This window comes from Myotis nattereri, assembly GCF_964212035.1.
Source record: "Myotis nattereri genome assembly, chromosome: 3".
Lineage (NCBI taxonomy): Eukaryota > Metazoa > Chordata > Mammalia > Chiroptera > Vespertilionidae > Myotis > Myotis nattereri.
In genome coordinates this window covers 165,819,981-165,844,528 of record NC_138077.1, presented here as the reverse complement: position 1 = coordinate 165,844,528, position 24,548 = coordinate 165,819,981, and the positions used below count along the sequence as shown (strand labels likewise).

The following is a 24,548-nucleotide window of genomic DNA, read 5'->3' as shown; positions in this document are numbered from 1 at the left end:
GGACAAGCACCACGTGGAAACACGGACTCTGAAAACCGCCCCCTGAACCGGGAAGGCCGGGCCCGGCGGCGCTCCAGGCTACGCCTCCACTGCCAACCAATGAGGAGCGGGGACCGCGTCGGGGTTTTCGCTCATTGGGTGGCGCTGGCCCCGCCCCTCGGGCAGTGCAAACCCTCCCAGGCCACTTAAGTCTCCGCCGCAGAGTCGCCGAGTCCGGCTTTTGTGTGCGGGCTGCAGGTCACCGGCTTCCTTTTGGCTCCCTTTTGCCTGGTTCTTCTAGGTCTCTTTCCAGCCCTCACGCGCCCGTTTCCTAGTTTCATCTTCCTCGCCCTTTTCCTCTCTCCTTCCTTCGCAGCTCATCATGCAGAAAAAAGACGTCTCCCCATACGGTTTCCTGCCAAACTTCCAGCATTTCGCCACGCAGGCCATCCATGTGGGCCAGGAACCAGAGCAATGGAGCTCTCGGGCTGTAGTGGCCCCCATCTCCATGTCCACCACGTTCAAGCAGGGGGCTCCCGGCAAGCACTCGGTGAGCTGGGTCTGGCTGGGGCGGTTCAGGGTTGGGCGGGAAAAGAGAGATGGCTGACAAGTTTAAAAGGCACCCAAGTAATTTATAAAATGACTTAAACATCAGGAAGGCAGCCGGGGCGGATGTTTGCTACACCTGTAATCCTCCTTGCAATAAAGGTTTGTATGGGATGGTCCAGTGATCATATTTCTTTTGATAAGCAGGACTAGAAGGAACAGTTTGTCCAACTTGCCATCTAGATTTGGCCTTAAATTCATGTGATTCTGGTAAATGTGCAGTTCAAAACTGAGGATCATAACTTCCTTGAATTACTTGTAGCAGCAACAATTATAAAAATATATAATGAGTCGGCTAGAAAAAAATTTAAGGGTTTTATAACTCAGAATCAAGATCATTTCCAGGAGATGTATTCAATTGTTAATAGTTATTGAGTACTTACTATATGCTAGATACATAATTACATGCGTTATGTCATGTGTATTACATGTATTGTCTCAGATAATCCTGACAACAGCTGTAGTCTGAACCAAGTTCTCATTTTTCTCATGAAAAAAACAAAAAAAACAAAACACCCTGAGATTTAGGGACAAATAAATAGTCCAAGGCCACAGGGCTAATAAGTTGAGGAGCTGGAATTCCAGCTGTGTTCTGGAACCACACTTTTAGGCATTCAGCGACATTGTGCTCTACTCCAATAATGCTAGCAATAATGTAACTCATTGCATCATGTAAGCAGTGTGGTTTAGTGATTAAAAGCATAGATCATGTAGTCAGAGGACCTAGGTTTGGGTTCTGACACCACCTCTTCTGATCTGGGTGACCTTGAGTAAAGTTACTTAACCTATTCCAGCCTCGGGTTGATTCTGTATAAATGGGTTAATAATAGTACCTGCCACATAAGTTGTTGATATGTAGGTTAAGCTGTATGGTACATTACAATTGCTCAGTAGTTTGGTATTTCATGGTGCTCACTTTTTTCATTGGATCCTCAAAACAACCAGATCCGGGGGCAGGACAGATATTATGCAATTTTTGGAGACAAGGAACTGACCCAGAGTCACTGATAAATGACATGTGAGGTTTGTGAGAGTGCCCTCTTCGTTAACCACGTAGCCTTTTCCCTTTTGGTAGAATACTCGATGGATCTTGGAGTACTTAAAAGTGTCTGAGACTCAGAAAAAAGTTAGTTAAATGAACTTCGTAGGTCCTAAACCTTGATTAAACTTCAAAAACCTCTTTGCTGTGTTATGCTATAGTAAGTTGAAGAAAATTCTTTTAGATTTAACCCATTGTTTTGTCAGGTGGAATTCTAAGGACATTTCTACAGTTGGTTTAGGATACTTCCAGCTACTGTATTTTGGAATCAGTGTGTGTATACACAACCTATCTTCCAGCATATGGTTTGTGCCTGATGCAGAGTTTCGTGAACGTGTGGCTGCCGGAGCTTCTGCACAAAAGTTAATCATGTAGCTATGATATTAATAATTAATGTTTTCAGAGAGCCAGCAGGGATGGTAAAATCCACAAACTCCACTTTATACCTTTAAAAAATCAGTTAAGGGCCTAAAGAGAATTTGAGGGGCTGAATGAGAAGCATCTAATTCTTCAGTTCCATTTGGAAAGCTATTGAATGGGTGAGGGGGTAGGAATTTGCTTCGAAAATTGGCTTCTCCCCATCCCCCCAAAGTTAAATCTCTGCAGTGAATATTTATGGAAACATGGGGTACCTTTCTGTGGCAATTGCCACATGAATACAGTATTTTTCTGTCTGGTAAGTACAGCTGCAGGTCACATCAATTAAGTGATGGTGGGAAGAGATGAGAGTAGCTGGAGTCCTATAAAATATGTCTATACAGTTTGTCAAAAACAAAGAAACAAAGCAACAAAACAAATTAAAATATATACTTATAACTAATACTGGGAGCTCCTGAATCAGAAACAAATGTGTAAAGTGTGGTTGTCTTTTGTTATGTGCTATAGGAGGAGGGCTTTGTGGGGACGGACAGGTAGGAAATTATAGGACTTTCATTTAAATCCCGGGTTTTAATTCTGGTTGTGACACTCCCTATAATATTTGGCTTTCCTTTTCTCAAAGCAGAGCACAAGGATTAAATAAAATGACTGGATGAACACATTTAGTATGGTGACATACACATAAAATAACACAAAATTTTAAAAAGTATTGTGTAGAGCTGTTTTGCCAAGAATTACTCTCCATTTTTTGAATCTCTTTTGTAGAGCCAAGATCTGATCCTTGAACATTTGTAGAATCTGTTCATAGCTTCCTGTTGGAAGCTAAACAGAACTTGCGTCAGTCACTTCTTAGGAAACGAAATACATGTTAGAATTTGGTTTACTCCTAGCTTAGGTGATTCCCTTTTCATGATGTCCCCAGATTAATGGGTAAAGGTAAGTCTAACATAATAATAATGCTAATAATGCAATCAGTTTTCTATTAGTTAGCATGTGCTAGGCACCATGGAGAGGACTTATATATTATCTCATTTTATCATCACAACAGTTTTATGAACTAGATATCTGTAGTTTATTCACATTTATTGAGATCGACTCTGGGAAATGTTAAGTAATTTGCCTGTTGGCATGTAGCTCTAAGCGGTAGGTACAGAATTCTAATCCAGTTTGGCTGACTTCAGAGCCTCTTCGTATCACAACACTGTTATCCTTTTTATGGCAAGACATGCCATAAATAAATAAAACTTTATTACAGTAGGCTGAACCCATAGTTGTGGAGTTGTGTAGTTACAAGTGTGATAATAAACTTAGATTTCTGACTTCTTTCCTTCAGGGTTTTGAATATAGCCGTTCTGGAAACCCAACCAGGAATTGCTTGGAAAAAGCAGTGGCAGCATTGGATGGGGCTAAGTATAGTAAGTGATTTCCAATCCCAAGTTTGTGAAGTCTGGATTCTATTCTTACATGCATAGAGAAGATCACAGAAGCACAGAATGTAGAACTGGACTGAAATAAGGATTAGCTAGTTCAAAACTGTTATTTTACTAAAACATTGAATTTTTTACCCAAGGTCCCACAGCTGGTAGACTGTGCATATATATGATTATTAGGTAAGAATAAATATGAATCGAGACAAAATGGCAGAATTTTCCATTTGGTATTCATGTAGATACTCTTTATCTGAAGCTGTCAATATAAATAGATAAAAATTAACTAAGTTTTATAAGACTACCTAAGAGAATATAAGCTTTCTTATATTCTGGTTCATTCACCTGATAATTTGTGCCTGAGAATAGCAGCAAGGCACATTTGCACTAGCAGGTACCATTGATAATGTGCTCTCAGCGATTAGAAATTAGCTCTTGAATCTTGTGTCTATTTTCATAAGAGGGTGGATTGATAGTAAATATTTTTGTATTATTTATGCAAATGATGCTAAATGAGGGCAAAATAGTGAATAAATACAGAGTCTTAGGCGTTTTCTCACAGCAAGAGTGTAGGAATTAGAAAGAATAATGTGAATTACTGGGTTTGTTTGGGATTTTGGGGAGAGAGTTGGTTTTATTTTGGATGAAATTAAACACAAAATTGCTGAAATTTAGTACTGTGTGGGGAGCATTATTTTCTGCAGGAGGTATAAAGACTGAGTGTTTTTATGTCAAACACTTTTTTCAAGTGGGATCCAGAAAACATGGTTGTTTTTAACTGCGCTTTGAAGTTTAGCCAACTATATGAATTATTGCAGTAGAAAACTGTGATCCTAACCTACACTTCTCTGAGGAGATTTTTTTAAATTTTATTTTTTGAAAAGTTAATTGGATTGTCCCTTCTATCAGTCACAGGTGATTTTTTTTTTTATAATTATTATTTTTTTTAATATATATTTCTTTATTGATTTAAGAGAGGAAGGGAGAGGGAGAAAGAGATAGAAACATCAATGATGAGAGAGAATCATTGATTGGCTGCCTTCTGCACGGCCCCTACTGAGGATTAAGCCTGCAACCCAGGCATGTGCCCTTGGCCGGAATCGAACTCGGGACCTTTCAGTCTGCAGGCCGACCCTCTATCCACTGAGCCAAACCAGCTAGGGCTGATTTTTTTTTTTTTTTATCAAGATGATCTATTGATACTTTGTCAGGATATTTTCTTCTATAGTGTTTAATGTGCACAATGCCAGTTGTTTTATTTTATTATGTTTGTTCAACATGAGATCACATTTGTTTAAGAGAGATTCACATTAAAAAAATTAAAAATAAAATTTATTAAATTTATCAGACAGATCTCAGGTGTGATTTTGATCTTTGTTAAATTTGCTCAGTTATATATCCCTATAGTTAATGAATCATAGCTTAGCTCTATTCCTCAAGTTGGAAATTTCTTTAGAGCCTGATATTTTCAAACTGTAATTTAATTGGCAATTGTCCTTTTATCTCAGAATTTTATAAAAAAAAATTATTTCCTTGAAGTGTTTCAGAGAAATGTTATCTAATTAAAGCAGATTTATGTATTTTTAATTACATAGATATTTTATCTTTGAAATGGAAAAGGGGTATTCTGTGATGGTATTCATCATGGGACTTCTCGAGACGTGGTGGTGATGACCGTCCTTTTGCAGAGAGGGACATGAAGTTAATGCTGTAGGTGTTTTTAACCTATTGGTCCGACTTCTTGGTTTACTCTAACTTGGTTTTTATTTTAGGTTTGGCCTTTGCTTCAGGCTTAGCAGCCACTATGACTATTACCCATCTCTTAAAATCAGGAGACCAAATTATATGTATGGATGATGTATATGGAGGTAGGTGATGTCTTGCACTCGTGTTGTGTCAACTGATATTTAAAGATAATAAAGTGGGTCCTGAATTATATTAACAATGTTGCCAAGATGGGTTTACTTACTTTAGATTTGAGTACTAGGAAGAAATTGTTTAAAAAGACGCTGATGTTTTAGAGAGCACGCTCCTTAATGTTTGAAGAATAGAGATTGTGTGTTTTGATAACATTTTCTGCTTTATGCCACTTGGTGTGGATACCAAGTATGTTTTATTTGACTCTCTAGCTTAAAAAAAAAAAAAAAAAGATCCAAGCCTTATATTCTTTACAATACACAATAGCCAAATTGTTTAACCAAAGTAGAATTGCTCTTAGTTGTATTTTTCTTGGCAACTGATGCTTCCTTATATTTTTAAAGTGGTTATACCAATAAGGAATGAACATTTCTTAATACAGTATCCTTTCCATTTTATCTGATTCTCTTCTGCTTCAGGTACAAACAGGTACTTCAGGCGGGTTGCATCTGAATTTGGATTAAAGATTTCTTTTGTTGATTGTTCCAAAACTAAATTACTAGAGGAGGCCATTACACCAGAAACCAAGGTAATTCAGTTTTGTTTGGCTTTTTTCCCTGTGATGTTTTGTTTTTATCATTTCTGTTTACGAGGGGACATAAATCTGAATAACAAATTTTATTAGAAACCATTGGAAGCCATCAACAAGAATAAGATAGGTCTGGTGTCTCCTAGGTATTACAGCATAATGATTAGGTACATAAATTACTAGGTACACAAATTCTAATTTTGTATCATAGTTGGCATATTATTTAACTGAAGTCTCAATTTCTTCATGTGCAAAATGGGATAATTGTACCTGCTTTATAGAAAGGTTGTTGTGTGAATTAAATGAGATAAGGCTTATGAAACACTTAGCACAATTCCCAGAACATGATAAGTATTAGAACATTTGTTAGCAAAAGCACATAATTCTTAACTGCATTACCAAGCTAGCATTGGTAACAGAAGTCATCACAGAAATTGGATTACAGAAAAGGAAGCTTGTCAAGCCCTCCAAATTCTAAGCAAAGTGGCTTCTTAAGGGTTCTAAGGGATACTTCCGGCAGAATAATAGAAGTAGAGAAAAGGCCACTAGCAATCTTTAGCCTCCATCCTGGGAAGCTTGTATGCCACCGGAAGGTGTTTTGTGCTGAAGTGAATGGCATATGTGCTATTCTTTCTTGGGACCTCATTTAAATTCTGCATGGGTAAAAGAAGGACCAATGTCTTTTATAAGTCAACCCCTTCCAACTTTCTGTTACTGATTAAAAGGTTTGAATTGTACCCAAGATTATGTTGCAGTGACTGCAAAAAATTAAACTATTTTCTCACACAAATACTTTGAAGATTAACACCAGGGTGAACTTTAAGTAATTAAGGTTATTTTCAAAAGAAAAAAATTTTTTTATCTTGTTTGCGAGAAAAGATACTTATTAAAATAGCTAGTCTAAGGAAAGAAAGCAAATTGTGAGTATATTAATTCTTATCAACAGAGCTTTATGTACTGTCTCTTTACTAACTTGAATCAATCCATTCCCCAACCCCCCCCCACCCCCCGCACCCTCAAAAATATTTGCTTCATCATTTGAAGTAGATTTTTTTGCAGGTAAACCTACTTTGTATTTATTTACTTATTTTTACTTCAATTTTTGTAATGAGTGGAGTAATTTTTATAGATTCTTTAAAATCAATTCTCATAGAATATACATTACTTAATTACCTTATCTTTCCTACAGTAAAACTCAAGAGTTTTTGTCCATTTATATAAGTAATTAAAAAGAAATGTTAACTCTTAAAAAGAAATCAGTAGATAATGTCATTCAATACAGCGGCACCTTGTTTAACAAATAGAATTCTTTTCTTTGGTCTTAAATAAATAACTATTGAGCATCAACTATGTCCCTGAATTGTACTAGATTTTGGAATATACAGATATGTCTATGATACGGTCTCTTTCTTAAGTGAGCTTTTCAGAGCAGCGTGGTTCCCACAGAGTTGTAGCCAGGTTTTCTGTTGTGTGTGTGTTGCTTTCTTCTTCACTCTAAAACCCATGCTCTTCAAGTCCTGGGTTCTTAATTTATAATTTCTAGTGCATCTGGAATTATTTAACTTAACATTAAGGATATATATATATATATATATATATATATATATATATATATTGCATCATAGAGCTAGTTCTCTTTTTTTTTTTAATATATTTTATTGATTTTTTACAGAGAGGAAGGTAGAGGGATAGAGAGTTAGAAACATCGATGAGAGAGAAACATCGATCAGTTGCCTCCTGCACACCCCGCACTGGGGATGTGCCCGCAACCAAGGTACATGCCCTTGACCAGAATCGAACCTGGGAACCCTCAGTCCGCAGGCAGATGCTCTATCCACTGAGCCAAACCGGTTACGGCGAGCTAGTTCTCTTTAATGAAAATTCTAGGATGTAACTTTAGACAATCTATGTTATCCTTAAGAATAAAATTTCCAGACACTGAATTATGTCTTTGGAATACATCCTCTTTTTTTATGGAAAATAATTACAATAATTACCTTGAGTACTTTTCTGCTTATATGTATATTATCTCATTTGATTTTTACAACAACTCTGTCAGGTAAATATTACCAGCCCCATTATACAGATGAAGAATTTGAGGGGTACAAAGGGCAAGTTACTTAGCCATGACCTCTCAGAAATTTATGTGGGCTAGGATTCAGATTTGAACCTTTCAACTTCATCATCCAGCTCTTCTCATATAGCCTCCCAGATGGTTACAATATATGGGATGTATGTCTGTACAGTGTTTTTGATAAACTATTATCTTTTACTGAATTGTTTTAGCTTGTTTGGATTGAAACCCCCACAAACCCTAGCTTGAAGATGATTGACATTGAAGCCTGTGCACATACTGTCCATAAACATGGAGACATTATTTTGGTCGTGGATAACACTTTTATGTCGGCATATTTCCAGGTAAATGCAAATAAATTTTTTGGTTTGATTAGTGGACTCGAGGGACACCTGTAATTGGGTTGAAAAGATACTAACTAATGGTAGAAAGGGCCTAATTATAATAATTTGTCTAATCAATCCCTATGGCTAGATTTTATGAGTTTGAAAATGATTTTAATATAAACAAGGTCTTTCTTTCCTCAGGTTAATATCTTGTATATGGGACTTTGTGTGTTTTAAATGTTGTCTTAATTAGCTTTTAGGTTTTCATAGGATGTGTAAACTCTCCAAAGATGTGACCTTATTTTATGATTGTATCTGTCAGGGCCTTGCACATAGTAGGGACTTGCATATTTATGTGTTGCTTACAAGTTAGTAACATCATTTTTCAGTCATCTCTAATACGTTTTTATTTGACCAAACTTCCCAATAAAAGGAAAAGAAAAGCTGTACTCGGTGACATCTCAGTGTATATCACATATTATTTCTTCATTTCTCTTCCTTCTTTCTAGTTTCTCTTCCCTTAGCACCCATAGGTTATGCATAACCCTTTCTATCTTAACCTTATTTGTATTATGAATTTCTACTTTGTCTCTCCTTATGAATTTCTACTTTGCTTCACATTGTTGCTATAAATATTTAGTGTGCTCCTTTTAAACCATCTTTTTTCCCCTACCTACCCACCCCTCTACATACATCTCCACCCCCAAACTACTTCCCAATTTGTCCTTCATTTCTTTCCTTTTGTTGTTGTTGTTGCAGATTCTTCTTTTTTTATGTTCTGTTTGGCTCCTTTTGGTAGATCATCTTGGGATCTCTATAATTGAGTAATCTGCCCCTCTCCCCCTTTCTCCCTCTCTTTTCTCTAAGTAACCTAACTTTGTTTCCTTTCCTTATTAGGAGTTACATTCTCCCTGCTCTTTCCTTCCTGCCTGCACCCTCTAGTCCAGCCTTGGGCAAACTACTGGCTGCGGAGTTTGAAATGAATAAAACTAAAAAAAAAAAAAAAAGGCCGTACCCTTTTATGTAATGATGTTTACTTTGAATTTATATTAGTTCACACAAACACTCCATCCATGCTTTTGTTCCGGCGGGCCCTCAGGTCCAGTTTAAGAACCCATTGTGGCCCTCGAGTCAAAAAGTTTGCCCACCCCTGCCCTAGTCCATTCTTATTACACTTCTGTCGAGCTTCTTTTTATGCAGAGGTCCAGAAACCCCAGCTCCTTTCTTCTGCTCTTCAGTTAGGCACGTGTTTCCAAGCTCAATTGTTTCCATTTCCCCCCTTCTATTCTGGGCCCCTGAAGTTGGGCCAAGCTTCTGCCTTCATGTGACTGGCAGACTCCCTGGAAAGTTGCATAAGCCTGTTCTCCACTATCCTTCGTTTTATTCAGAATGGATTACTATGTTTTTGTTTTCCTTTCCTGACACACTCTTCCTGGCTAAAGTGCATTCAGACAGCTTCATGGGCCACTTACCTTCATGGTATATGATAGTCCCTCAGTATCCAAAAGGATTGGTCCCAAGAACCCCTGTCGATACCAAAACCCACAGATGCTCAAGCTCCTTATATAAAATGGCATAGTAGTTGTGTATAACCCATGCATTTCCTCTTGTGTACTTCAATTCATCTCTAGGTCACTTATCATGCCTAATAATACACTGTAAATCAATGAGGCGTGTGGCCCGCTGGCCGCGAGTTTGACATGCTTGCTGTAAATGCTAAATAAGTAGTTGTTATACTGTATTGCTTAGTGAATAAGGACAAGGAAAAAAAAGGCTGTACATGTTCAGTCCAGACACAACCATTTTAGGCCTCACTACTTAGTACCAGGGTCAGCAATGGTATAACTTTTTTTCCCAAATGTTTTCCATCCATGGTTGGTTGAATCCATGGTTGCAGACGACAGAGAATATAGACGGTTGACTATCTTTAGTTGTTTCCTGTAACATCTTGTAACAGAAAACCTAGTAAGGCGGTCTGTTTCTAAGTGAAAATCTCCTGGCATTATCTAGTTGTCACAGGTGATTTTCTTTCTATATATGTTGAATTCAGAGAGAAGAAGGGAGAGGAAGAGAGAGAGAGAAACATCAATGATGAGAGAGAATCATGGATTGGCTGCCTCCTGCACGCCCCCTACTGGGGATCAAGCCCACAACCCTGGGCATGTGCCCTTGACCAGGAATCAAACCCAGGATCCTTGAGTCCACAGGCCGATGCTCTATCCACTGAGCCAAACTGGCTAGGACGTCACAGGTGATTTTCATTCTTATATTCTTTATCTCAACTCCTTATCCACCTACCACTTGCAGTAGTCCAGTTAATACAGCTTAGGAGTGATCTGGCTGAGTCACAGTGAGTCCTGCATATTCCCAGAGAGGTGGTGTGAATTGTTTTAGCCTGGGCCTGTCTACGTTACTCATCAGGCTTGGCCCTCTTTCTCCTGTTACCGTCACTAATATAGTCCAGTTTTTCTACCTTCCTGAAGCCCATATCACATTGCTCATGACAGGGATGAAATGCTTCATTTCAATCTGGATGCATTCCAGTTGAATTAATCAATCATAGTGTTCCTAGGCAACCACATGTATTGATTCCACAAAGCAAATCCTCTGAAAAGGTCCTCTCACTGTTTTATCCTCATGAAAACTGGATACATTCTCTTTCTTGCCTGCCTTTTGTCTTTTGGATCTCCTGTAAGTCTCAGAAAAGGCACAATGACAGATGTACCAGCATCGAGTTTCAGAGTAGAGCCGTTTGATTCAGGTAGTCTGGGTGGGAGACCTGGCTCTACCAGTTTTTTAATCTGAGTGATCTATTTTATTTCTCTTAGTCCCTTTTCCTCATGGGTACAATTAGAGTCATACAGTACTTATTTTACTGAGTTAGGTGAAATATTTTTCACAGTGTTTCACTGGGGAACATAGAATGTTTAACATGATTCTTGGCACATGCTGCAATCACCAGATGTTAGTTACTGGATTTTTCTGTTGGCCATAGAGTTTACAGAATGTTAGTCCTGGAAGAGACCTTAGACATCATCTAGTTTGAGAGATGAGCAAACAGCTATGTAGACAGTGCTTAGAGCAGTATCTAACTTAAAACCTGATTATGAGCCCTGGCTGGGTGGTTAAGTAGGTTTGAGCATTGTCCCCTTACACCTAGGTGTTGTGGGTTCAATTCCTGGCCGGGGCCCATCAATGTTTCTCTCACATGTTGATGTTTCTCTCTCTCTTAAAAAAAAAAAAATTAGTAAAAACATATCTTCAGGTGAGGATTAAAAACACACACATAAAACCTGTTTATGAAACATGTATGGTCCCCAACATTAATACCTTCCAAAGACTAAACAGCTGGTGAGGTTAAAACACACACACACACACACACACACACACACACACTCTTTGTTTTAAAGAAAACATAAATGGAAAGATGTTGATAGTATATTGTTTAATGAATATGTTGATTATATCAAAGACATCTTAAGACTAAAGGGTTAATTTGCAGGACAAGTGAGGGAAACAATCCAAACAAATGGTTTTTTCTTCTTCCTTTTTTTTTTTTTTTTTTTAAAGGTGACTGGGTGCAACTTTAGATTGCCTTGTCAGGGAAAGCAAAACTCTGAGGAAGTGACATTTATTTGTTTGTTTATTTATTTATTATTTTTAAAATACATTTTTATTGACTTCAGAGAGGAAGAAAGAGGGAGAGAGATAGAAACATCGGTGATGAGAGAGAATCATTGATCAGCTGCCTCCTGCACCCCCGACACTGGGGGATGGAGCCTGCAACCCAGGCAATGTGCCCTGGCTGGGAATTGAACCATGACCTCCTGGTTCATAGGTTGAGGCTCAACTGCTGAGCCACGCCGCTGGATGCAAACAAGTTTCTTCATAAGTGATTTAAACTTGGCAAAACTAGTGTAATAAAGGAGTAATTAAGAGTCAAGATCATGGCAAACCAAGTGAATAAGCACAGCATATATTGTCAGGTTTTAATGATTAAAAATCCAAGAGATTACTTGCTGAATGTTTATGTCAGTTATCTTTTGTGTTTACTGAATCATAAGAAGGCCAACATTTCTGCTGTAAGTCATAAATTTAGGAGCCAGTCAGCAACTGCCCTAGAGAAACAGGTTCAGGAGACCCGTGTGCCTGAGTTTACCTGCTATTTCTGAAAAAATTGTGCCTTTGGATCGACTATTGGGTCCAACTCTTTGTATTTTTATTTGGGGGAGGTAAGAAAGGGAACAGTATCAGGGATCCTGGAACATTTTAAGATGTATATATTTTTGAAAAGTTAGAATAGGAATGGTTGTTACAATAACAAATAGTCAAGTAATGAAACATATTTTCAGGTGATCTCTTATTTAAAATAAAAACCTTTGTTCTTTTCAGCGACCTTTGGCTCTGGGAGCTGATATTTGTATGTATTCAGCAACAAAATATATGAATGGTAAGACATGCAGAATCTACACTTTGAAAGTTCTTTTCCATGAATCGATGAAAATAGCGTAGGGCTATTTTTGACACTTTTGATCCCTTTTCTTCCGCTATTATTTAGGTTTTCTCTGTGACTCATGTAGCAAGTAAAAAAATTACACTTTGATTAAATATAAGATTTCATTTATAACAGATCTAACTATGCTCATGATTTATGAGCAGAGGATTAAATTTTACTATAAAAGATTATACTTTCATCCTGCTTACAGCTTTAAAAGAAACATTTACTTTTTATATGATTTTTATTTTATTATTTTGAGTATGGCTTTTGCTATTATAAAATAAAGTTTATTTAAACTTATTCTAGAGGGCTTTTTTCCAGAGTTTCCTCAAGTGAAAATCACATTTTAGAAATTATAAATTGAAGTAAAAACAATTATAAATTGAAGTTAAAGTTGTTATTAACTTAACAGTGTTTGTTTTTTCTCAGGCCACAGCGATGTTGTAATGGGCTTAGTGTCTGTTAATTCTGAGAGCCTCCATGAAAAGCTCCGATTCCTGCAGAATTGTGAGTATTAAAAAAATCTGGATTATTTTATGGTCTCACAGGGGCTACATTTAATCTTTTTATTTCCACTAAATGTTGTAAAGTGATAGCATTCTATTAATTTAGAAAGAAATCAGAAAAAAATTGGGTATTTAGAGGAAAGTAGAAAAATGGGGTTATAAAGATTTAATTACAGTGTAATGGAACTTTACAGAATGACACACAGGATGAGTTGTGTTTTTTCAAATCCATGTTAATTTTGATCATAATGTGGTTAAAGCCCAAGCGGATTTTTAGTTTTAAGACTTAATGAATTTTTTTCTTTTCTTTAAACACCAACATTTGGTATGATGACTTTCTTATATTATACTTTTTATATCTGAAATGGTGGTAAATTTTAAATAGCACATAAGATATAAACATAATTTTCATCAGATGTCTGTCTACACATCACTTCCTGGTTAGATTGTTTAGTTATCCCAGGATAGATAGGAGTTATTTTTAAGAGACTTCAATTAATTATTACAGTTTGACAAACACATAAGATACAAACATAATTAGGGATACAAGTGCCCTTCTAGGAAGTAAATATTAAAGTAACAAAAGGGGGCTCTGAGGAGGGAAACTAAAACTTACTGCTTGTTAAGTTTCATTTGTAAAAAGTCGGAGTGTGGTCCATATCCTGGAGGCATGTAAAGTCATAGGCTGCTTTAGACAAAAGCTAAATAGACTATCCGTTGAACATTCAGTAATAACAGGAACTGAACTGCTTTTTTCTCTATATGTTGTAATACTTTTTCAAAGAAATACAAGGCTCAGCTCTGTGCAGTATGTCATTTTATTAAGATCATAGAAAGGACTGTTTATGTTCATATTCGAAAAGTTACTGTTGTTTGTACATAATTTTCAGGATATTCCTTTTCCCTCTCATTTTAAAGCCCATTCCTCTAAGCATAAATTATGCTCCATTCTCATGCTTCTGATTTGAGATATTAATCCCCCTGCCCCCCCCTAAAACTCAAGCATTGGGTTTTATAGCTAGCTTCTCAGAGACACTATCATGAAAAAGAGGGGTCAGAAAATGTTGGGGATTCCTACCCACCGTCAACACTAACCCAGGATATGTTTATTTTGCAGCAATTGGGGCAGTCCCCTCTCCTTTTGACTGTTACCTCTGCAATCGAGGTCTGAAGACACTACAAGTCCGAATGCAGAAGCATTTTGAAAATGGAATGGCAGTTGCTCAGTTTCTGGAGTCACATCCTCTGGTGGAAAAGGTTATTTATCCTGGTATGTTAATCTGAGTTCTAAGCACATATTCTTGGGATTGTAAGGCTTATCCTAAGCATCCTGTGTATGTAACATTTATTTGTAAGTTAGGTGCTTTCATATATTTTCATGTTCATTAATTATTGAATGCTGCTGGGTGTCAGCTCTGTGGTGGTTCTGGTGGTAAAGAAGATAGACATGATCTATGGCCTTGTGTTGCCTAGTGGATGCTTGGATGTTAAGAAATTAGTCTTACCCAGCTGGGGTGCCTCAGTGGCTGAGCGATGACCTATGAACCAGGTGGTCATGGTTTGATTTCCCAGTCAGGACACACTCATTCTCCAGTGTGGGGCATGTAGGAGGCAGCTGATGATCAATGATTCTCTCTCATCATTGATATTTCTATCTCTCTTCTCTCCCTTCCTCTCTGAAATCAATAAAAACATAAAAAAAAAAAAATTGGTCATATGCATTAGAGCAGCAATTTTCAGCCTTTTAAATCTCATGGCACATATAAAGTAATTACTAAAATTCTGTAGTGCACCAAAAAAAAAAATTCTATTTTTTGCCAATCTGACAAAAAAAAAGATATAATTTTGATTCATTTATGTCGGACAGCTATTGTTGTGTTGTTGTTGTTGTTATTATTATTTATATTTTTATTGATTTCAGAGAGGAAGGGAGAGGGAGAAAGAGATAGAAACATCAATGATGAGAGAGTTACCTCATTGATCAGTTACCTCCTGCAAGCCCCCTATTGGGGATCAAGTCCCCAACCCAGGCATGTGTCCTGACTGGGAATCAAACTGTGACCTCCTGGGTCATGGGTCGATGCTGGGTCACTGAGCCACACCGGCCGGGCCATTAGCTCTAACTTTTTTCTGATTTAGGTTGGAACTTGATACATCTCTATTACTTACACCCATCAAAATCCCCCCAAAGTTCTCTTCCTTTTTGAATTCCTTCACATCTAACAACCTGAAGAAATGCTCATGTGGAGTTAGCAGACTTACATGTTACTGTTTGAATCTATTTTGCCAATGGTTTGAATTGTGGTGGTCTTAAGTAAAAAGCTATTTTAAACTATTAGATGTACAGGAGAATTAAGCCTGATTCCTACCCTCAAATAACTTTAATAAGCCAAGGCAAAAATACAAGGTGGGCAAAAGTAGTTTTATAGTCATGAGTACATGAAACACAGAATTTATTCTTATATTATTATTTATTAATTGTATTATTTTTCATAGAGTCACTGTAAACATACTTTTGCCTCATCCTGTATCTATGCTAGTAAGTGCCCTATATGTACATTTTGAATGAATGAAGGGAGAAATGTTTTGGGCTGTGAACTGAAGAATGGGTAGCATTTGTTAAAAAGGCTTGGACAAGGCATTTCAGATTCATTCAGTAAATATTAATTGCCAGCTACGGACCAAGCATTGTACTAGCAACTGGAATCCAATTATCAACAAAAGGAAAGGATTTCTTATGGAACTGTTGGGAGCCCGGGGACAGGCACCATGTGTGAGATGGTGGGTCAGACTGGACCTGGGTTCAGCAACCTTGGTACTTGAGTTCAGGCTAGGAGAGAATTCAGAGCCAAGACTCAAACTATAAGAGAACATTTATTTAGAAAATTACAGAGGTAGAAGTAATTCATAGAAGAAATGGGCTGAAGAAACAAGTTATAGAGGCAGAGGAAGGGCCCTTGGAGCTTGGGAGTGAGGAAGTTAAAGATGATATGAGTTGGGAGGGGGAGGGAAAAGGCCTGGGCATTCTCCCGGTAGGAGAGCGAGCTGGGTCCTCTGTCTTAAGGGTGTTAAGGATGGAGATTTTAGGGGAAGATCTCAATAGAATATTCAGCAGCTCTCCAGGTGTGTTCTTTCAGGGTCAGGTTCTCCACTGATTGTCTGGTCAGCGCCAGGGCAGGGGGGTCATTATCCAATGCAGCCGTCCTTGAGGTCAGCCTTGGTGTGGCTGGTCTGGTTTTGATGTTTTTCTGGGCCGGGAGCTGAAATACAACGGAGGCCTAGATGTTATCTGTAGGGACAAAAGGTCAGGGGGTCCAGATCTCATGACCAGCGATATGCTAGGGAGGAAAGGTCATCCTGGGATGATGTCCCACCTGCAGTGGTCCTTTTTGCACCCAGGGCTTTCTGCCCTGGTGACCTTCTGTACCTGGCCCATCGTCCTTGCTCTGCTCATGTTTGTCTGTCTATGACAGAACTAGGTTGGTGAATAAGACAAATACTAAGCAGGACAATACAGAAGGATGTAATTAACAAGGGGTAGGGCAGTCAGTGTAGAGAATGTTCCAGGCAAAGGTCCTGATGATAACCGGAACTGTGAGCAATTTAAGCAAAAGTGTGGAAAATGTATTACAAGCAGATTCAGACTCCCCTCACGGGGAAGGGGGTGCCCAATAATGGGCTGCCCCCCTCAAGCCTTGTAGTCCTGGGGTATATATTTGCTACAAGCCTGCTTCTGTATCTATCTGCATCATCACCTGATTGATTGCCTCAGTTGTTCTTGCCCAGCAACGGACCTGAACTTCCCCTGTTTCTATGTGTTCTGTCTCTGTTCCTGTGCTGAACTTTCCCTGTTTCTATGTGTTCTGTCTCTGTTCCTGTGCTGAACTTTCCCTGTTTCTATTCATCAGTTCCCCTTATCGTTGCAGGCCCTCCCTTATTTTCCCATGCCTCCCGCTTTGAGTCCAGAAACATTCTACAATTTCTGCTTCGTTGTTTCCTGTGGTGAGGCTGCTCACACTGCCGGGTCTGCCCTGCCTGTGTCCCACCTGCCTTTGTTTTCCACTGGACCCCTGCCCTATCTGTCTGCGTTTCAAATGAACCCTTTCGCTGAGATGAAAATAGGGTGTGGTACTTCTGGTGTAAAGAAAGCTGGTGTGGCTAGAGCATGGAGAGCATAGAAAAGAGATAGAAAGGAAGCCAGAGAGAGAAAGACGGGCCAGAACAAGCAGCCAGCTGAGACCATCGGGTAAAGCTCATAATTCGGCTTATTTGTAGTTTACTTGAGCAAACTGATTTTTTTGTTTTGTTTTGAAATTACTTGTTTGACTCTAAAATGAGACTTTATTACAGGGCTGCCCTCTCATCCTCAGCATGAGTTGGCAAAGCGTCAGTGCACAGGTTGCCCGGGGATGATCACCTTTTATATTAAAGGCGCTCTAAAGCACGCTGAGGCTTTCCTCAAGAGCCTAAAGGTAAGCTTTCAAAACAGGTTATTAAATTCTAGAGGTAAGACCTTCTTACAGCAGTTTATTATCTCTCACTTCCATCCAACTCAGATGCATGTTTTTGTACCTGCAGATCACACCTACAAACCTCTTTATCATGAAATGCATTGGGTTAGAAAATGGCTTTGATGTGGTAGCAGATATCTGAATATGTTTATTTATTGAGCTCTCCAGAGCCTGCTATCAATTTGAGAAAGACAGGATGTTCTAGCGCATAGGTTTTCAAATTTATTTAAAAGTAAACCCCTTTTGCCCTAGCTGATTTGGCTCAATGGATAGAGCGTTGGCCTGGATTTAAGGATCCCAGGTTTGATTCCAGTCAAGGGTATATGCCTGAGTTGCAGGCTCAATCCCCAGTAGGGGGTGTGCAGGAAGCAGCCAATCAATGATTCTCTCTCAGCATTGATGTTTCTATCTCTCTCCCTCTCCCTTCCTCTCTGAAATCAATAATTAAAAAAAAAAGTAAACCCCTTTCCCAAATGAAATATTATGTGAGACCTCAAAGTAAGGTGCTGTTAGTGCAATGCCTGAAGCTATGCCGGAACCCAGCCCAAGAATGGCTTTCCAAACCCTGTGGCCTCCCAGGATGCAACTGCCTGGAGTGAGGGAAGGGAAGGCCTTTGTCTAATTCCACAGTGGCAGGAAGTTCTCAGGGGCTCAGGGAGAGTCCTACATAACCACACACTAAGCTTTCATTGATCAACCTCACACAATACACTGAGTTTTAAATACTATTGGTTTAAAGAATAGGGTGCTACCAGATTTGTCAAAGCCCTACTGGTCCACCTCTGAAATCAGAAAAATAGTAGTGTGTATTTAATTTAATATGGCCGTGAGAGTAATTTTTTAAATATTTATAAAATTCTTTGCTACTATAACACTAAATACCAAAACTGAGTTATTTTTTCTTCTATTCCAGGCCGCAGTTTAATGGATGTATTAATTTAATAAGTGATACATACTAACAAATAAGTACTTAAACATTTAGATATTTTTCTTTAAAGGGTAACTGTAACTGGACAATCAATGGGTCCACACTGCCTGTCACTAGAGCCAATTAAACAGAGAAGGGATTGAATCATCCACAAAAATCTGCTCTGCAGCCCCCTATAAACCAGCTGCTCATATAGGGTAGGACAAGGATTACCTGGGGAAGTAGGGATTACAGGAATGGGAAAGTAGGCAATTCGGGATGGGACTCCATTGTTTGGGCAACAAGGTTGTTAATCCTTCCATGATAATAGGCAGGTCTTGAATGAGGATGGACTGCATTCCAAGGTTGACTCCCAGGTCCCAGGGGCTTATAGCTCCCAGCCAGAGTAGACTGTCCTTTCCTTAACCAGAACAAAGCAATCATGGTTAACAGAGCATAATTAGTATTTCCCATAACCATAAATAGTCCCCAGTATTCTTTGTGCCCCTAACCACAGAGCTAGGTCTCAGATGTAGTAATTCTGAGGTTTTAGAGCTCAGGTTAAGTATTGTTCATGTATAGGGCCAATTAGGAAGATATAGGTTCACCTTTATCAACTTTTAATGTTGTGAAAGTTTATACATAGTATGTCTAATTAATGAAATCAATGTTATGGGTTCTATTCTCATTTTTTCTCTCTGACTTTCTTGCCCAATTATCGTTTATTCATAATCACTATTTCCCATCCTCTGTCCCAGGGCCATTTTATTAAAAACATTTACTTTTAGATATTTGTATTTTTATTTTGGTGGAAGCTCTAAATTAATTTTTTCTTTGCTATAGTTATTTACTCTGGCTGAGAGCTTGGGAGGATATGAGAGTCTTGCTGAGCTTCCGTAAGTATGTTTTTCTTTTTCATAGTATTTTACCTTTGATGTCAGTTTTAATGATCATTTGATAAAGGAATATGATAAAACCTGAAATAATTCAAGATATTTAATGATCAGAAGAGCATGGTACTATTTAATCAGAATGGATTCTGACTCAATAGAATGGAGACTGATGAAATCTTGTGGAGACTCTTATCAGTGTTCTCCAGAATTTACTTCCACGCCTGTTCTGTCTGAAGGACATTCCAGCAGAAGTTGTATGTCGGGCTTTCCGCCTTTGGCCCAGGACTACTTGTTCTATCCTACTCCGCCCTGAAAGGGAGATGAAGACTTTGTCCTGGAAGGGCTGATTTCAAGGCTCCCTGAGAAATGGGGAATGTGTCTCTGATGAAACACCTCCACGCCTTGATTGTCAGAAGAGGGCCCAACTAGCTACCATCAAATATCTAAGAAAAGATTTCAATCAAGGACATTGTAGAAAAGCAGGCAAGAATTTATTGACTGCAGCAAAAACATGTAGGACAGTGACACAAGGAAGGGCATAGGAGAAGCAACAGGAGAACCTAGGCTGGGCTGCTTTGGCTCACTGGGAAGTCAGAGAAAAGGGGCCCTGGGGACAGGGTCAGGGGGTTAGCCTGGGACAAGCTGCTACTGCCCATTGCTCTCCTGGTTACAAGTCTTTTGGGGCCCCTTGGAGTGTAGGAGATAGGTGCCTGTGGGGGGAGAGGGAGGAAGTGCAGCACCTTATTTTACAGACAAGGAAACAAAGATTCAAAAAGTTTTGCTGATCCCTCAAATGTCACATGGGAATATGTTAGCAACTTAACTCTTGAGGCTTTGCAATGAGGGGAGGTAAAAGCATCCTGGATCTGGAGTTGATGCCTATTCTACCAATTACTTAACCTTTAAGCTTCAATTTTTTTATCCATAAAATGGGCTTAATATTTGAAATAATGATTATCATTTATTGATTACCCATCCCACCAAGCATTCCCGAATTATGTCCTGACTTCATTGTATGTTACTATGACCATATGATATAATTATTGCAGTGGTCAATCAAGAACATTACCTAATAATTTTCAATTGCTTGTGTGTTTTAATTTCCATACACATTTCTGGAATAACTATGTTCTGGAAGCATTGTACTGAGGGGTATTAGAGATGACCAAAATTTGGGCACATTTTCTGCTCTCTCATCGTAGTTTACAGTTTCTGAGTAGAGTTAGGCAATTTCGCAAAGTTAAAAAGAAGAAATGATGCCCCCCAAAATGATTCAAATAATTAAGAAACACTTACAGGTTTTGTTCATCTTTCAAGGAAATGCCTGTTAAGTCTGGATATACAAGAGGGCACACTCAGCATATGAAATTGGGTTATTTTTCATAGTAATGAAATGTGTATTACTTTAAGGCGAGTCTTAAACCTCTCCTGGTTTGTTTAGGGATTTGGTTTAAAGTTGCTTGGCCCTCAGACGCTCCTGCTAGGCCATAACCCTGCTGCCTGTAGAGGAGTGAATTTAGGTCAAGAGCTTGCTGTTCTATCACCCTCCTTCTGTGTCTCCCAACTTGGCTGCAACTAGTGCAGCATTGCAATCAGAGAGGGAGGAAGCGAGCCAGTGTGCACTGGGTTGGTCTCCCAGCCTGAAAACATGTATTAATTTTGTGACCTTAGAAAAATTGTTTATCCTCTCTCAACCGCAGTTTTCTCCATTGTAAAATGTGGATAATACTGTGCCCAGCTCTTAGGGTTGTTGTGAGAACATGGGAGAAAATAATGCCTCAGCTAATGCCTTGGTTCATATTAAGTGCTCAGTAAATGTTAACTACTCTTACAGATTATTTTTTATCAGGCATTTAGTACATTACTATATTGCAGATACGTCCCAGGTACATGTAAGTGCTTTATATATGTTCCATTCCATTAAGGACTGTGACACACTTTTGAGATAGATGTTATATCTAGTTTTTATCCATTAAAATTAAATTAATGCACATAAATGACCTAGAGTACCTGTTTCATGAGCAGCATACAATAAGTGATAGCTACTATTATTTCAGATAAGGAAATGCACTCTGAGGAGAGGTAAGTTTTACAAGCCCACACAGCCAGTATGTGGAGGGGCTGAGATTCATATCCACGTCTACTGGTCTCAGAGGCCTAAGTTCTTATTTCTACCTGTGCATGCTCTGTTAGGGAATTAAGAGCCTGAAAAGGCAGAACATTTTAAGGAGGCTGTTTACATGTAAAACTTAGAGTAGTGAAAGAAGATACCCATTTACTTTGACCATGAATGAGATTTCCTTTCATGGGTCTGAAGTGAGGTAGGAGACAGCAGCTTAGGCATTGATTTTACTGGCAGTGTGCAGGGAGAGGTTGAGTGTTGGTGGCAATGTGAGTATTAGAGTTCAGAAAGACTATAAGCCCCTCTGTGTTGCCTCAGCCCACAGAGATCTCCCCCCCACTGAACTCTGGCAGTCCTAGTTTTCATACGGGTTTGTGTTGACTCTTCTGTTTTGTGAATTGCCTTAGTCTTTAGCTCCTTCTTTGTTATCTAGGGTAAAGAAAATATCTCATAATACCTCATTTTTATTAGTTTCCTAACTCTCACTGTAATGCCTGACCCATAGTAGGTACTTTGCCTTTACACCTGGGTTATGTGCCAGAATTCCTATTGCACACTGGCGGCTACTAGTGATCCTGGGTTGCCTTTTCCAGATCTGCCTCAGAAGGTCCAGTTCTGGATTGATTCATTGATCCAGAAGAAATTAATTCTGACTGGCTCTTGGTCCCAGAGGCCTCTTGTAAGTTCAGCTGGTTGGTCATGGGGTATGATTTCTGGCCAAGGTCTCATTCAGGCAAGAGATTAAAATCCACACACTGGAGGCCCCGTCTTTCCCTCCTGCATAGGGGTGCTTGACTGGCACCTTCAGTGTCTGGATTGAGTATACCTTACTGATGCTATAAATTAATAAAAGAGTTTGGATTTCACTTAAATGACTAGAAAAGATAATATTAACAATTCCTTTTTTTTTGCCTATGAAAAATTATAAGCGTATGAAGAATTTGATATTTAGAGTAGAAGAAATTGGAAGATGATTGCAATTTATGATTCAGAATATGCCTCCATTGATATAATATAGTGACAAAAATTGGCTCACTCTGGGCCCAGCCGGTGTGGCTTAGTGGTTGAGCATTGACCTAAGAACCAGGGGGGTCATGGTTCAAGTCCCAGTCCAGGCACATGCCTGGGTTGCAGGCTCGATCCCCAGTAGGGGGCCGGAAGTTGCAGGAGGCAGCCAATCAATGTTTCTCTCTCATTGATGTTTCTATCTCTTTCTCCCTTCCTCTCTGAAATCAATAAAAATATACATTTTTTAAAAATTTGCTCATTCTTCCTTCCAGGGCAATTATGACCCATGCATCAGTGCCTGAGAGTCACAGAAAGGCCCTTGGAATTAGTGACACACTGATTCGACTCTCTGTGGGCTTAGAGGATAAAGAAGACCTACTGGAAGATTTAGATCAAGCTTTGAAGAAAGCAGTGAGTTTTATTACTTTAGTGTTTTTGGGTGTGTGTGCATGAAAATGGTGCTTATCTTGGGGCTGGGGCTCATATTTATAAAGAGAGGCCTCACTATGAATGCTTAAAGGTTTTTCCCTTCTCTTCCTACAATAAACCGGGTATGTAAATGTGCATAGAACTTAGTCGAAGTGCAGATTTAAAAGATGTTAGTAATCACAAAAGAGTCCTTAGAGGAGGTGAAGTCATTGCCAGCATGTTTAATAACCTGTTTTTCATGTGCACTGTTTTTACAGCACCGTCCAGATGCATATTGAACCTAGCATACCAGAACTGCTATTAGAAGTTGCTTCCTGAGAGATCAAATATTCTGAATAATCGAATGGACCATTAATGAACTTTTATAGATTTTCAAGTGAAAATTTTAAGGCACCTCATTACCTTTCACACAACTGTAATCTTCCAGGGATCATCCCTGTTTTCCACAGTTTCCTCTTTCTCTTATTGTCATTGACAGGTCAATTCTGTTAATATCTTTTTGTTAATTTTGGCATACATTTGCCTTTGAAGGAGGTGAAATTTGTGTTGCTTTTTGGGATTATTCTCTTTTTTTCATAGCTTAAGAGTTATATTGATCATGTTTACAATATAGTGATAATTCACTTTTGATGTTTTCTGAAGAACTTAAATTATTAAATGAATGTTTTTAAATCAAGTGTGATTTTTCATATCGTTGAAAACAGCACTTAAAGCAATGGTTTACACTTAATTACCATAAGCCAAATATCACATGCCTGTAAAGTCTACTGTGAAATTCTAGTGATTTAAGATGGTGTTTACTATTTAAAAATAAATAAATCTAATTATCAAATCCATTCCATTGTGATGTTTTTATATTATGTGTAATTAACTTGGATTCCTAGCCCTATGAGTTCTTAGCTCTTATGTTAATTTTATCAATTCAGTTGTAGAACTATGATACCCAAATCTTAGTGTTTGCAGATTAGTTACAAATTCTATACATAGAAGGTCAAAAAGCCACTTTTATAGACAGAAATAATACTTTTTTAGGTTTTATCTGAAACAGGTTTGTGAGGCTAAAGGAAGAAATGTGTAAAACAGAATTTTTTATAATTGAAATGCATAACAAGTTATTGTCGCCCTAACCGGTTTGGCTCAGAGGATAGAGCATCAGCCTGTGGACTCAAGGGTCCCAGGTTCGATTCCGGTCAAGGGCATGTACCTTGGTTGCGGGCACATCCCCAGTAGGGAGTGTGCAGGAGGCAGCTGATCGATGTTTCTCTCTCATCGATGTTTCTAACTCTCTTTCCCTCTCCCTTCCTCTCTGTAAAAAATCAATAAAATACATTTTAAAAAAAACCAAAACAAGTTATTGTCAATAAGTCATAAGTCAAATAATTAAATTTTTTAAATTGTT

General features: G+C 38.5%; 1 protein-coding gene across 1 annotated transcript; it reads left to right on the top strand.

Moving 5' to 3' along the window:
* The first annotated feature begins 209 nt into the window (after positions 1-209).
* On the top strand, positions 210-24,548 carry CTH (cystathionine gamma-lyase). Its single transcript, XM_081087555.1, has 12 exons — positions 210-529; positions 3,336-3,417; positions 5,202-5,297; positions 5,766-5,875; positions 8,162-8,293; positions 12,668-12,725; positions 13,203-13,280; positions 14,397-14,549; positions 17,630-17,751; positions 19,541-19,593; positions 22,993-23,131; positions 23,407-24,548. The coding sequence occupies exons 1-12, from the start codon at positions 362-364 to the stop codon at positions 23,425-23,427; spliced, it is 1,212 nt and encodes a 403-aa protein (XP_080943681.1). The 5' UTR covers positions 210-361; the 3' UTR covers positions 23,428-24,548.

Bases quoted from the DNA above. Each gene is read 5' to 3' on its own strand.
- CTH (XM_081087555.1), top strand. From the start codon at position 362: ATGCAGAAAAAAGACGTCTCCCCATACGGTTTCCTGCCAAACTTCCAG. The intron at 5,876-8,161 runs GTAATTCAGTTT...GAATTGTTTTAG, and splicing joins CCATTACACCAGAAACCAAG to CTTGTTTGGATTGAAACCCC. The intron at 12,726-13,202 runs GTAAGACATGCA...GTTTTTTCTCAG, and splicing joins AGCAACAAAATATATGAATG to GCCACAGCGATGTTGTAATG.